Source organism: Eucyclogobius newberryi, unplaced genomic scaffold, assembly GCF_026437365.1.
Source record: "Eucyclogobius newberryi isolate DKJ021-1_F unplaced genomic scaffold, fEucNew1.0.hap1 SCAF_1, whole genome shotgun sequence".
NCBI lineage: Eukaryota > Metazoa > Chordata > Actinopteri > Gobiiformes > Gobiidae > Eucyclogobius > Eucyclogobius newberryi.
In genome coordinates this window covers 32,799,362-32,812,620 of record NW_027315723.1, presented here as the reverse complement: position 1 = coordinate 32,812,620, position 13,259 = coordinate 32,799,362, and the positions used below count along the sequence as shown (strand labels likewise).

The following is a 13,259-nucleotide window of genomic DNA, read 5'->3' as shown; positions in this document are numbered from 1 at the left end:
GTTTGTATGCATGTGTAACCGTGGGGAACTTTGCTGCCTCTTGGTTGATTAAAATAAAAAAAGATCAGATGAGAGAACCTCAATGGATGAGTTTAAACTTTTTTTTTTTTTTTAAATCCAGATAAAAATCACAATTTACAAATATACTTAAATCTAACTTATCTTTTGAATGGCGAAATGTCCTCAAAATTTTGATTTAAAAATAAATAAATCAAAATGCATTATGGCACTTTTAAGTATCTAATTTTGTGCTTGTGTATACATAATTCAACTGTATTTATCTACTTTCAGTTTATCTCTTCTATTTCGTGTTTGTTCAGTGTGTCATCTAAAGAAGAGGCGATTATTTGCTCTTCAATAAGTCCTTGAAGAGCACAAATTGAGCCTTTAATTTCTGTTACATTGCTCTATAAGTCACTGATCCCAGATGTGTCTCATAAATGACCCACAGCGTTGTAATATAGAGACATCCACTAGAGGCCACTGTTGCTCCACTAGAGGAGACGGACTTTCTCCAGCACAAGGATCGTCTCCACTTTGGCTCTGAATGAACACAATCAGAAATCAGAATACAATACAAAAGGAAATGGCATCTTGTATCACGACTCCAGGCTAGATTAAGAACCAGAACCATTTTGGACGCACAGAAAACCAATTGCACATCTCTTTTGGTGATTCATCACGTGCCAAAGCTGAAAATTAGACTCTATAATAACATTAATTAACAGCTTCAGTAATTGTGTGAGGCTTATTCTTAAGCGGAGCAAAGAATGAACTTCCAAATTACCTACAAGTTGAGGTTCTATAGTACTTCTTAGTTTATTTATCGTTTTATTAGAGTCACCAGACAAAGTACGGTGTGCAAATGCTGCTGAAGTCGTGATGTTGAGTCCACAACAAAGTGCATCTGGCAAAATCCAATCTCATTTGGCCCGTTAGACACAATACAGCTGCACTTCTCCAGTCAATCTTTTATTCAACGGAATGGCGTGAAAATATGCTTCAAGAAGGTCAAAAGAAAAAATATGGAATTCAGTTTGTGCCAAAAATATCATCATCGTAACTTGAAAGTCTGACCACAGTTAGAAGTGTGCTTATTATGTTGCTTCTGCCTTTCACAAACCACTTACTTTTGGGTTGATTGTGTCCAGATTGACTCATGTTTATTTGAATGTCAATGTCAATATTTGTGCAGGACAAAAGCAGTGGAAAAAACACCAGCACTGCAATATCAAAGGTAAACTCTGTGTACTCTGGAAATATGTTTTGGATTTGCCTTAAATGTTCCGCAGTATGGCATTCAATACAAGTTCTTTGTAACATTGTCTTTTTACTCTAATTTTTACTTTAATTTCTGATACATGAAAATACCTGTTATATGAAATAAAGGCTTGATAAATAAGTTTAAAGGGGCTGTACCTGATTTTGTTGTTCATGTAATTAAGTTAAATCTGCTTTGCCCCTGAATAAACATATTGTAAAAGCTTCTGTTTGGGTGAAAATGAGTTCATTGTGTGCTGTCTGTCAGGAACTGTTAGCATGCTAGTTGATTTGTTAGCTTGAGCGTGACGGGGTCAGCCCTAGAGACCTGGATTAGGTTTAGGGTTTGGGTTCGGGTTATGCTGCTATATTTTAATCTGTAAAACCATACATTTATGCACAAGTATTGGGGATGTGGAACCTGAACTATGCTAGTATTAGCTTATCCCCCCTTTTCTATGAACGGGGGAACTTAGGTGCCAAACCCACCGTGACAACAAAACTGGCTCCCTGCTCTGGAGGTTGTGAAAAGCGGTTATAAACTCATCACGGTGAATAATAAGAATACAATATGTAAGTGAGAAATATACGTAAACTGCTGCAAAGAGTTTACTAGTTCTGTTTTTCACATTTTTAAGACGTTGAAGTTCCGGCACAGCGCCTTTTTAATGCCATACTGTGCAACATTCCAGGCAAAGCAACACGGTGCGGCTTTAATAGATTGCGTGAATACATTTGCAGTAGAATACGTGACTTTTGTGACTTTCGATGTTTCGCTGGACTTTTTGGCACGACTTAAATTCCACAGAACATTCCTTGTTGGGACAGACAGAAGGGTCAGTCTGTTTGTGACATCACAGTTAAGAGTGGGACGGAGCGGTGAAGGGGGGGGAGTATTTTTACAGGAGGGGGGCAGGTGCGAGGGCGTCCTCTTCCCTCCACACCCGGGTGACGGGGCGACCGCTGCGGCTGCTCCTCATGCCCAGGTACTGCCGCAGGAGCTGGTTCACTCGCTTCTGACTGTTCCATTTGCGCGCCGACTTCCTCACCCCGATGAAGCCCCCGTATCGTTTCTGCAGCGGCCTGATGGGGGCGCTGAAGATTCTCCTGTACCCGTGCCGGCCCCTCTGGAAGCCCCCGAAGCGCTTGGATACGGCCCGTGAGGTGCTGTCCTCGTCCACGTCCTCGTCCTCCTCCTCCTGCTGCTCCTCCTCGGCGTCTCGGCTCTCTCGCTCCTCGGACTCGTACTGCTCCAGGGGCCTCTCTCTGTCCGAGCTGAGGTCCCGCGAGGCCAGTTCTTCGCCCGCCCGCTTGAAGAGCAGCGCGGCGTCGGTGAAGGCCGTCTGCTGGGACAGAGGCACGGCCCGTTTGCACACCTCCCACGTGAGCGACGAGGAGACGTGGCCCTCGCACTCCAACAAGCAAACCTGCACGGGAGAGAGTACAGCGTTAGAAGAGAGGGATGGCTCAGGGGTTAGGTAGAAACACAGACGCAGGACCACGTGGTGTGTGCGCTGGTTTATTTAAGTGCTTTTCTACTTTTAAAACAAAGATCGAGAATCCTATGAAGCTTGTGTGTGCTTATAAATGAAGTCCTCTTTCAAAGCAGTGACTTTAGAGATAGAGCTCCCCCTGCAGCTCCTTTGTGAAAATACACTGTCAAAGAACAGACCTGAAAACTTTTTTGGTTTTGCTGTTTGTTTCTTCAAACACTTCAAACGAGCCAAAAGTACATATTTAACCAACACAGGGACTGGCCAAGATGTTTAGTAAGATAAAAATGTCACTTTGTTCTTTAATCACTTACAATTATTTGTAGTTATTATTTTAGTGCAAATGTTTTCTAATGTTTGCTACAGTTGTACTTTGGCCCAAGTCACTTCATATAAGCTTGACACTGTTCTAAAGTGCACTCGCAGTGTCCTTGGTGGTTGGTTGTTTTAAAATGTTTCTTATTCTTATTTTTGAAAGAAAATGAATTCCATATTTTTTAAAGCCTATTTTTATGTCCTGTCAAATGAATTATTATTAAAGATATCTCAATGTGTTTTTCACTTGCTTGAAATGAAGGTTATAAATAAATAAATCAGAGTTCAGGCTCAGTCAATCTGCTTAATGTCTCTCCCGCTCTCAAGATAAAAGGTGCACTATGTAACTTGTTTGCCACCTGCCATGGAGAAGTTACTGCCTTGATGGTTCTACATAGTCTGGCATCAAACTTATCTATACCACTCAAACCAATAATGCATCAGAACCTAGAGCTCAGTGCTGTGGTGGAGTGGTTAAGGCACAGCACGTATGCCAGGCTCCAGGTCCAGCCGGCTGCAGTGTTGTGAGTTCGGATCCCGACTGGGCCAATTTACTGTATGTCCTCCCTTCTCTCTCACCCCCCATTTCACACTGTCCTTTCCTGTCTATTAAAGCCTACGAGCCACAAAAGATAAAAAGAAACTAGAGATCGACTGGTATAATTGGTTTTGATTATGGCCAAACTCAGATAAAAAATAATCTAGAATCTGGAGCTGGCCAATAAGCTCTGGCGGTATTTTTGTGCTGATATGTGATAATTTGACTACAAAGTGATCCACAAACATATTTCAATACAATCTGAATAAGAGAACAGTGTCGTCAGATTTTGTGCTGTATCTTCTTTGTACTTTGTGTTCAAATAAAGCATCATGTGTATTCTTTGGGCAGCAGGTCGACCAAAACTAAACATCTGCCTCTGCTGGTGATTAAAGGCTGATTTAACTCTATTTAAAAAAAAACTAAAAAAAACTGCAATTAAAATGCAAGATAGACCGCTTTAATGCCACACTGTGGAACGTTACAGGCAAAGTGATACCGTCTCCATAGAGACAAGCTTGTGGCAAACCCTGCACCAGAATGTTACATAGTGCACCTTTAACTGTCCTGTGTAATGAAGTCTAGTCACCACACAAAGCCTAAACAAAAACATAAAAACATAGAAAATATTCATAATTCTTGCAACATTATATGGCCAGGATTAGTCTGATGCTCTTATTAAATCATAACAATAGATAGATAGATAGATGGATAGATGGATAGATGGATAGATGGATAGATAGATGGATAGATAGATGGATAGATGGATAGATGGATAGATAGATGGATAGATAGATGGATAGATAGATGGATAGATGGATGGATAGATAGATGGATAGATGGATAGATGGATAGATGGATAGATAGATAGATAGATGGATAGATAGATAGATAGATAGATAGATAGATGGATAGATGGATGGATAGATGGATAGATGGATAGATGGATAGATGGATAGATGGATAGATAGATAGATAGATAGATGGATAGATGGATAGATGGATGATATAGATGATAGACAGATGGATTGATCAGCATAAAGAGAGAGCGGTGCCACTGTGAAACCGCCTGTGTCACGTCTGAAATTTGATATTCACTTGTGGCAAATGATGGACAGCACCAAATGAGAGCAAATTGCCCGAGGCTGTGAAAGACAGCAGCTAAATGAAGTGAGAACTGTACTTCTCAGTGACTCCTCCACCTGTAACGTTAAAATGAGAGCTTTTCCTCAGCGCTCCGGAGCAGACTTCAGAACCACGTGTCTAATTGTCCTCATACCTGATACTCATCACCTCCCACAGTTTATGCAGGTTTAAATGTTGAAATATAGATATATATCCAACTGGTAACGTTACAATGTCGACATGTTGGTAACCTCCTGCTGACTCACTTTCAGTCAGAGGTTTTAGTAACTTACTTTTATTGAATATGTTTCCTTATAGCTTGAAGACAAAGAAATCCAAGTTTGTTTGTTTGGTGGAAGTAGATTAATATACGTCTTTGATTCAATTTTGTCTCACAAATTGGTACAAATGACTAGGTTTTGGAGGTTTTAACGGTTGATATTTTCTGCATTTGTTCCATTTTGTCCATCATCAGATAAAAAAAAATAACTCTCCTTGGAAGGTAAACATGAAAAGAAAGCTAAAACCCATTCATTTATCTTTTTATTATTCAGGCAAATCAATCATTCTTGGAAGAATCTGGGTCATTTTGTTTCCCAAACACACAAATAAAAGTCCCTAAATCTAATTTTTTAATCAAATTAGTTTCAGCTTTAAAAAATAAATGGTCAACAAATGCTCAATCTGCTGTTTTTCTGTCCAAACCTCACACAACTTCATTTGGGGGATTTTGCGGGATTTGAATTCTGATTTTCCTTTATCTTCCTTTCGCTTGTTTCCACTGCAATCAGAGTAAATCAGACAGAACAGAAGCCAAAGCGACGTGTCTCAGCTTCACAAAGAGTCCAGGCTTTTGTTTATGCTCCGAAGGTTCAGGAACAGCTTCAGTTTGAAATGGGCTCATTCTAGTAGCAATGATAATTTAAGGTTCAATCCAATCACAAAGGTTCATGCTCGTAAACGGGCTGTGCCGAGCTTGTGTTTACGGAGAGGCCTGTGTCAGGGAGGGCATCTGCCTTAAAACATATGCAAATCACTTTGTACACAAGGAAACAACTAACTGTTGAGACTCTGGATCGGAGAAGGACTGAACCAGGACTGAACCAGGACTGAACCAGGACTAAACCAGGACTGAACCAGGACTAAACCAGGACTGAACCAGGACTAAACCAGGACTGAACCAGGACTGAACCAGGACTAAACCAGGACTGAACCAGGACTGAACCAGGACTAAACCAGGACTAAACCAGGACTGAACCAGGACTAAACCAGGACTGAACGAGGACTGAACCAGGACTAAACCAGGACTGAACCAGGACTGAACCAGGACTGAACCAGGACTGAAACAGGACTGAACCAGGACTGAAACAGGACTAAACCAGGACTGAACGAGGACTGAACCAGGACTAAACCAGGACTAAACCAGGACTAAACCAGGACTGAACCAGGACTGAACAAGGACTGAACCAGGACTGAACCAGGACTGAACCAGGACTAAACCAGGACTAAACCAGGACTAAACCAGGACTGAACCAGGACTGAACGAGGACTGAACCAGGACTGAACCAGGACTAAACCAGGACTAAACCAGGACTGAACCAGGACTGAACCAGGACTAAACCAGGACTGAACCAGGACTGAACCAGGACTAAACCAGGACTGAACGAGGACTGAACCAGGACTAAACCAGGACTGAACCAGGACTGAACCAGGACTAAACCAGGACTAAACCAGGACTGAACGAGGACTGAACCAGGACTGAACCAGGACTAAACCAGGACTGAACCAGGACTAAACCAGGACTGAACCAGGACTGAACGAGGACTGAACCAGGACTGAACCAGGACTGAACCAGGACTGAACCAGGACTAAACCAGGACTAAACCAGGACTAAACCAGGACTGAACCAGGACTGAACAAGGACTGAACCAGGACTGAACCAGGACTGAACCAGGACTGAACCAGGACTAAACCAGGACTAAACCAGGACTAAACCAGGACTGAACCAGGACTGAACGAGGACTGAACCAGGACTGAACCAGGACTAAACCAGGACTAAACCAGGACTAAACCAGGACTAAACCAGGACTGAACCAGGACTAAACCAGGACTGAACCAGGACTGAACCAGGACTGAACCAGGACTAAACCAGGACTAAACCAGGACTGAACCAGGACTAAACCAGGACTGAACCAGGACTGAACCAGGACTAAACCAGGACTGAACCAGGACTGAACCAGGACTGAAACAGGACTGAACCAGGACTGAAACAGGACTAAACCAGGACTGAACGAGGACTGAACCAGGACTAAACCAGGACTAAACCAGGACTAAACCAGGACTGAACCATGACTGAACCAGGACTGAACCAGGACTAAACCAGGACTAAACCAGGACTGAACCAGGACTGAACCAGGACTGAACCAGGACTAAACCAGGACTGAACCAGGACTAAACCAGGACTGAACGAGGACTGAACCAGGACTGAACCAGGACTAAACCAGGACTGAACCAGGACTAAACGAGGACTGAACCAGGACTGAACCAGGACTAAACCAGGACTGAACCAGGACTAAACCAGGACTGAACCAGGACTGAACCAGGACTGAACCAGGACTGAACCAGGACTAAACCAGGACTGAACCAGGACTGAACCAGGACTAAACCAGGACTAAACCAGGACTGAACCAGGTCTGAAACTGCTTAGGATTAGACCAGGATGTTTTTTTGTGGCCGATAACAGATATTTGCCTTAAACTTAATAACAGAATGTATTTATCTGGGATATATACACATTTGTGGCATGATTGTGTAAACATATTGCCATAATAGAATGGAAATGGACATACAAGAGCAATTAGGCTAAAAGCCTAATTGCTCTTGTATGTCCATTTCCATTAATTAGTTTGTTCTAAAAGACAAATCTGATGCACTGAGGCACTTAGACTGGAGCAGTGCAGGAGAAAATATCAATGACAAATATCAGCCAATATATCGCCCATCCCTGTTATTTTCAACATATTCTCAGCAGTTTAGTAAACCATCACCACTTATTCTTCTCTTTTTCACCTTACAGGCAATATATAGTTATAGTATATAGTTCTAAACTATTATTTTCAAGAGCGGTGGGTGTATTCTCCGTTGACCGCCGCATTGTGACGTGTCCACAAATCTTAAACCTTTATCAAGTTAAATTCAGAGCGAGGTTAAGCGGCAAATCCCATTTAAATGACGCAATAGATTGCCTAGTTGTCTGAAAACCTGTTTGCATCAAAGGAATGCAGAGCGGGAGCTCTGCTACAAGTCTATCAGCGCAAATTAATTAAGCATCATAAATGAAATGAGCGCACCAGGGGACTCTTTCTATTGGCTCAATGCTGTCCCAGAGTTTGGGAGAGAAGAGTGGCTTGTGTGTTGGCAAGGAAGTGTGCAAAACCAAAGAAAATGGGGCTATTCTTACGGGTTAGGGCTTTAAATATCAGAGTGTTTGCAAAGAGGGAAGCCTTGGAGACCTCGGGGACGGACGATTAGGTTGTGGTTATTATAATTATTAGCTGTGGCCGCCGCTTCATTTACTCCTCATTTTCCACAGCCATCTGCAGACATGTTGGGAATTCAAAGTGGCTGTGTGAAATTCTGACACATAAAAGTTACACCAATTAAATGACTTGCTTCAACTGGCCTCTTAAGATTGCACTGTTTTTGTGTTTAACGCTAAAGTCATCACATATCGCTTCTTAAATAAGATCCTGGAGGTTCATGTGTTTTCTGTTTCTGGCACAGCAGGTTCATGTTTCAGTTGCATTTGGTTGAAGCTGCCACAAACAAATCTATTCTCGATTTCTACATTGAGAAAACTTGATGCTTTTTCAATTTGTCAAAACTAACAGGAACGTTAACTTGAGGCTTACGAAATCATGTGAAAAAGTACATTTTGTTCCTCCTCCATAGAGTACAGCAGCACTTTGTGACTAAATCACTGCCTTTAATAATAAAGTATTTTTGATGGAAGAGCTCTGAGTGTCGCTGGGATTAAATTAGGGCTGCAACAAGTTAATTAATTGCAACTAATCAATTATTTAAATAGTTGTCAATTAATTTAGTAATCAAATAATCGTTCACTGGTCTATGAATAGGCTCTAAAATATTCCACGAGCTGAGAAAATAAGTTTTACGACTCAAAGTGCCGACTCAACTGCATGAAAATGACATAGACAATGAGTAAATTGAGTGTATTTGATGAACACACTTTTTTGTTCATAAATGTGCTCCACCAGGATCATCTGGGTCAAATTCTGTAAAAATATTTCGGTCACGAGACATTCGCGTTCATGATCAATCTAAAATATAACCTCTAGACTAATCGATTAGCAAAACGATGGTTAGTTGCAGCTCTAGATTAAATTCAGATACATTTACAGTTATCTTCAGTCCATCTGTCATGACCATCGTCTTCATACATATTTAATTCATATTTCGACTGTATTCTTGGTGGAGGTTGGGGTCTTTGTTATTGAACTGATTGTTGGCGGTTTAGCCCTGCTTCACTTCACCGTTGGAAAAAGCTGTTCCAAAACTGTTCTTGTGCTTGATAAATGTGTGCATGTGAGTACTAGCGTTGTGCCACAGTGTAAGTACCTACTTCCTACTTTTGTAGAGTGAAAATCACAATGATTTACCCCAAAAGCAGCTCTGCCAAGACCCTTTCCCAAACCCAACCTTCTCGCTCTCTGCTCTGGACACATTTAACCCCATTGGCACTGAAGCGTGGCACAAATGTAGTAGTAAGGTACATTTTAGATACTCTTAGTTCACAGTTGTCCTGGTTTGAGCTCAGTTTAGTCCCGATTTAGACTTGGTTTGCTCCCATTTCAATCCTGGTCTTGTTCTGCTCTATAATTCCAGGTTTAACCCCAGTTTTGTCCTAATGTTGGTGTTGCGTGCGAGCGTGAACGCACCCTACACAGTCAGATATCTTTTTTCTGACATTTAACTGACGTTATAAGCCTTTGTCCCGACCAGCGCATACAGAGTGAGACCTCCTGCTCCAAAAGACAAATAAACTGCAACCATTTTATTACACCAGTGAGCCTCCAAACCGGGAGACACATTCTAATTAAATTGTATAATTGCATTCTGTGCTATGGGCTGATGCAATTAATATGTTCACTGTATTCAGTTTGCATTATAGACCGTCATTGTCTTTGCGTTTTTTATCCTGGTTTTTAAACAAAGGGCTTAGAGGAGGATCCCGGAGGATTCATTTAGCGCTACAAAAGACTACACTGCTCACAATTAGCATTAGGGGTTTGTGTTCTTTTCTCTTTGATTAAGTTTATGCAACAGGAAGTGTATGGTATGTATGTATATATGTGCAGTGTGTGTGTGCGTGTGCGTGTGTGTGTGCGTGTGTGTGTGTGCGCGTGTGCGTGTGTGCGTGTGCGTGTGTGCGTGTGTGTGTGTGCGTGTGCGTGTGTGCGTGTGCGTGTGTGTGCGTGTGTGCGTGTGTGTGCGTGTGCGTGTGTGCGCGTGTGTGCGTGTGTGTGCGCGTGTGCGTGTGTGTGTGTGTGCGCGTGTGCGTGTGTGCGTGTGCGTGTGTGCGTGTGTGTGCGCGTGTGCGTGTGCGTGTGTGTGCGCGTGTGCGTGTGTGCGTGTGCGTGTGTGCGTGTGTGTGTGCGTGTGCGTGTGTGTGTGTGTGTGTGTGCGTGCGTGTGTGTGCGTGTGTGTGAGAGTGTGTGCGTGCGTGCGTGCGTGCGTGCGTGTGTGTGTGTGTGTGTGCTGTGTGTGTGTGTGTGTGTGTGTGTGTGTGTGTGTGTGTGTGTGTGTGCGTGTGCGTGTGTGTGTGTGTGTGTGTGTGTGTGCGTGCGTGTGTGTGCGTGTGTGTGAGAGTGTGTGCGTGCGTGTGTGTGTGTGTGTGTGTGTGTGTGTGTGTGTGTGTGTGTGTGTGTGTCGGCATTAATCAGAGCGCTTCCTGCCGCGATAACAGACACTGCGGTTCTGTCTGGCGCAAGAAACAAAAGGGATTGGAGAAGCGATCCACCTGGGGCTCGGAGGGGGGACGGCTCACACAATGCGGGCTGATAAAGGGTGTCAGTCACTGGGTTCAGGGCCGGCCGCCGCAAAACCCAGCCGCACTCAATTACATAGTTCCATTACAACTTCCCCAATGGTCCCAGCTGTCTTTCTCTGCATCATTATCAGCTAAATTAGCCGTTTTGAGGCGATCCTCCGACGCCCACACACTATTTTTACCCCGGCCAGTCTGTGCGGGGATGAGATTGTTTTAGATTTGACTGCATTCCTCTACACAGATGGGGATTTTGGGAAATAAACGTGTATTTTTGCTCCTTCCACAGTGGGTACATGTACATGGCCTGCACAAATCAGCTAATAATCAGAAGACTAATCAGATAACCCAATAGTTAGATTTTTGGAGAATGTGCACACATCTGATAATGGAAAATGAACTGGTGAGCTGGAGCGATATTGTAACTGAGATTCCCTAAAAAATTAAAAATCACATTCTGGCTTGATTTGAAAATGAGACTTAGATGCTGGACAAAATGTGCCGTATTTTAATTTCACTCTGTTTAACTTGTATTTTTTTGTTCTCGCTCAGTTTCATGTTCTGTGTTAAATTGAGGATTTGAAAGAAAGAATAACAAATAATAATAAAATATGATGGAATGTGTCAGACTGTTGTATTTGGTTTTGTATTGAAAGACAAAGAACAACAAATTTTACATTAAACGTTTTCATAAAATTTGTCTTTAACTCATTCGTTTTCCATGTTTTGCAGAGTTTTCCCTGTTAAAACCTGCTCAAGTGTGAAAAGTCAGAAAGATCAGATTAATCACATCATCTGTAACTGTACAAGACATTTCAATAATCTGATAACTCCAGAAATCAGATGATGATCAGATCTATATTCTGCTTAGGTTAAAGGTGCATTATGTAACATTTCATATGGAGGGAACATGTTCGTCTCCATTTGCCTGGATGTTCCATAGTATGCTAATAAATAATCTGTTTTGGATTTATTCAAGTACAGGTTCATGGCAACAGTCAGTGTGTAGGCTTGCCTCACCACAGACCTGACCCATAACTTGGCCTGGTGGTGTCATGGAGACAGATTATGTTTAGTGCCATATTGTGGAACATTCCAGGCAAAGCAATAATATTTCAGTGGAAACTGCAGATGCCATGTCCTCCATCAATAAAGTCACATTAAAGGTGCACTAACTTGAATCAGATGTGAGAAGTAATAACCATTTTAAGGAGGAAAAACTCATCTTTCCACTCAGAAAAGTCCCACATCATCAGGGATCCGCTCCCGTAGTGAATCAAGGGTTATAGCAGAGTTCATACAGTATGTTATGCATTGTAATAATATGCACAGAGTAAACAAGGATTTCTTCTTTGGGATTTCTACTTTTGTTGCTACATTTCTGCCACTTTATCTGTCAAAACCACCAGCGATGTTGCCTTGAAGCACACAAATGGATTTTCAAAGGTTTTAAAGTTAAGTCTTGTCTGGAGATTAAAACGTCTGGAAGTTTAACTTTTTGGCAAAAGTTGTGTCTATATTTCAGTCCAAAGGAACATCCTCAGCCCACACAACAGGAGCAGACAGCGGTGAGTGAAAATGAAATGGCTTGTGTAATCGTGGGTCCATCTGGTCTGGGGGTGTTTGTGAAGGTTGGTACCTGCGCTGTGCTGTTTGTGCTGTTGACAGGACGCATTAGCTCCGCTCTTATCTCTGCCCGCGGGCGCTGCATGCGGACTCACCATAGTATTAAAGGCTTGCTCCATCTGTTGCTCCTGCAGGAGGATCCCGCAGGCCACACACTCGCCCTGGCAGTCGGCCTTCACTGGGCTGGACATGCAACCCAGCGCCAGCACAAGCAGGCTCCACACGAGGCTCCTCATCACTCGCACACAGAGCAGAGGGCAGACAGGGCAGACAGGGCAGACAGGAGCGCAGGCGGGGACAGGCGGGGGCAGGCAGGGGCAGGCAGGGGCAGCTAGCACCAGGGTCTGAGAGGTGGTCTTCAGTCAGGGGGAATTCCAGACCAAACTAGAGTCCAGAGTCTTGAGCCTGAGGGAGAAGAGATTTAATTTAAGTTATATGCAGTGGTGAGAAAATAACTAAAATGTAGATATCTGTACTTTATTTAAGCAATTTTTACTTCTTACTGAAATTTGAGAGCAGGTATCTGCACTTTCTACTGCACAACAGTTTTTAACTGGACTGACAAGTAAAACATACTTTTCATAATTTCATTCATTATTTTTATTGCCTAAGGGTTTTGAGTTCAAGCCCCAGCTTTGAGCAAACACAAATATACACCTAAAACTATCTAGAAATTGATTGGACTTTCCCCTTTTGACCAAAAATCATCACAATTATTTTTCAAAATCAGTTTAACGCTTTATCATTTCAATTCATTACCCTTAAAGTACATTCTCATTCTAACCCACTTTTACATTTTTACTTCTGTTTTACTTATTTTATTTAAGTAACAAAA

At 42.5% G+C, this 13,259-nt stretch overlaps 1 protein-coding gene across 1 annotated transcript; it reads right to left on the bottom strand.

Annotated features, from left to right (window-relative positions):
• Positions 1–2,037: 2,037 nt before the first annotated feature.
• Positions 2,038–12,761, bottom strand: pnocb (prepronociceptin b). The gene is made up of 2 exons (XM_072443897.1): positions 12,520–12,761; positions 2,038–2,687 (listed from the first exon to the last, which is right to left on the bottom strand). The coding sequence occupies exons 1-2, from the start codon at positions 12,658–12,660 to the stop codon at positions 2,160–2,162; spliced, it is 669 nt and encodes a 222-aa protein (XP_072299998.1). The 5' UTR covers positions 12,661–12,761; the 3' UTR covers positions 2,038–2,159.
• Positions 12,762–13,259: the final 498 nt, after the last annotated feature.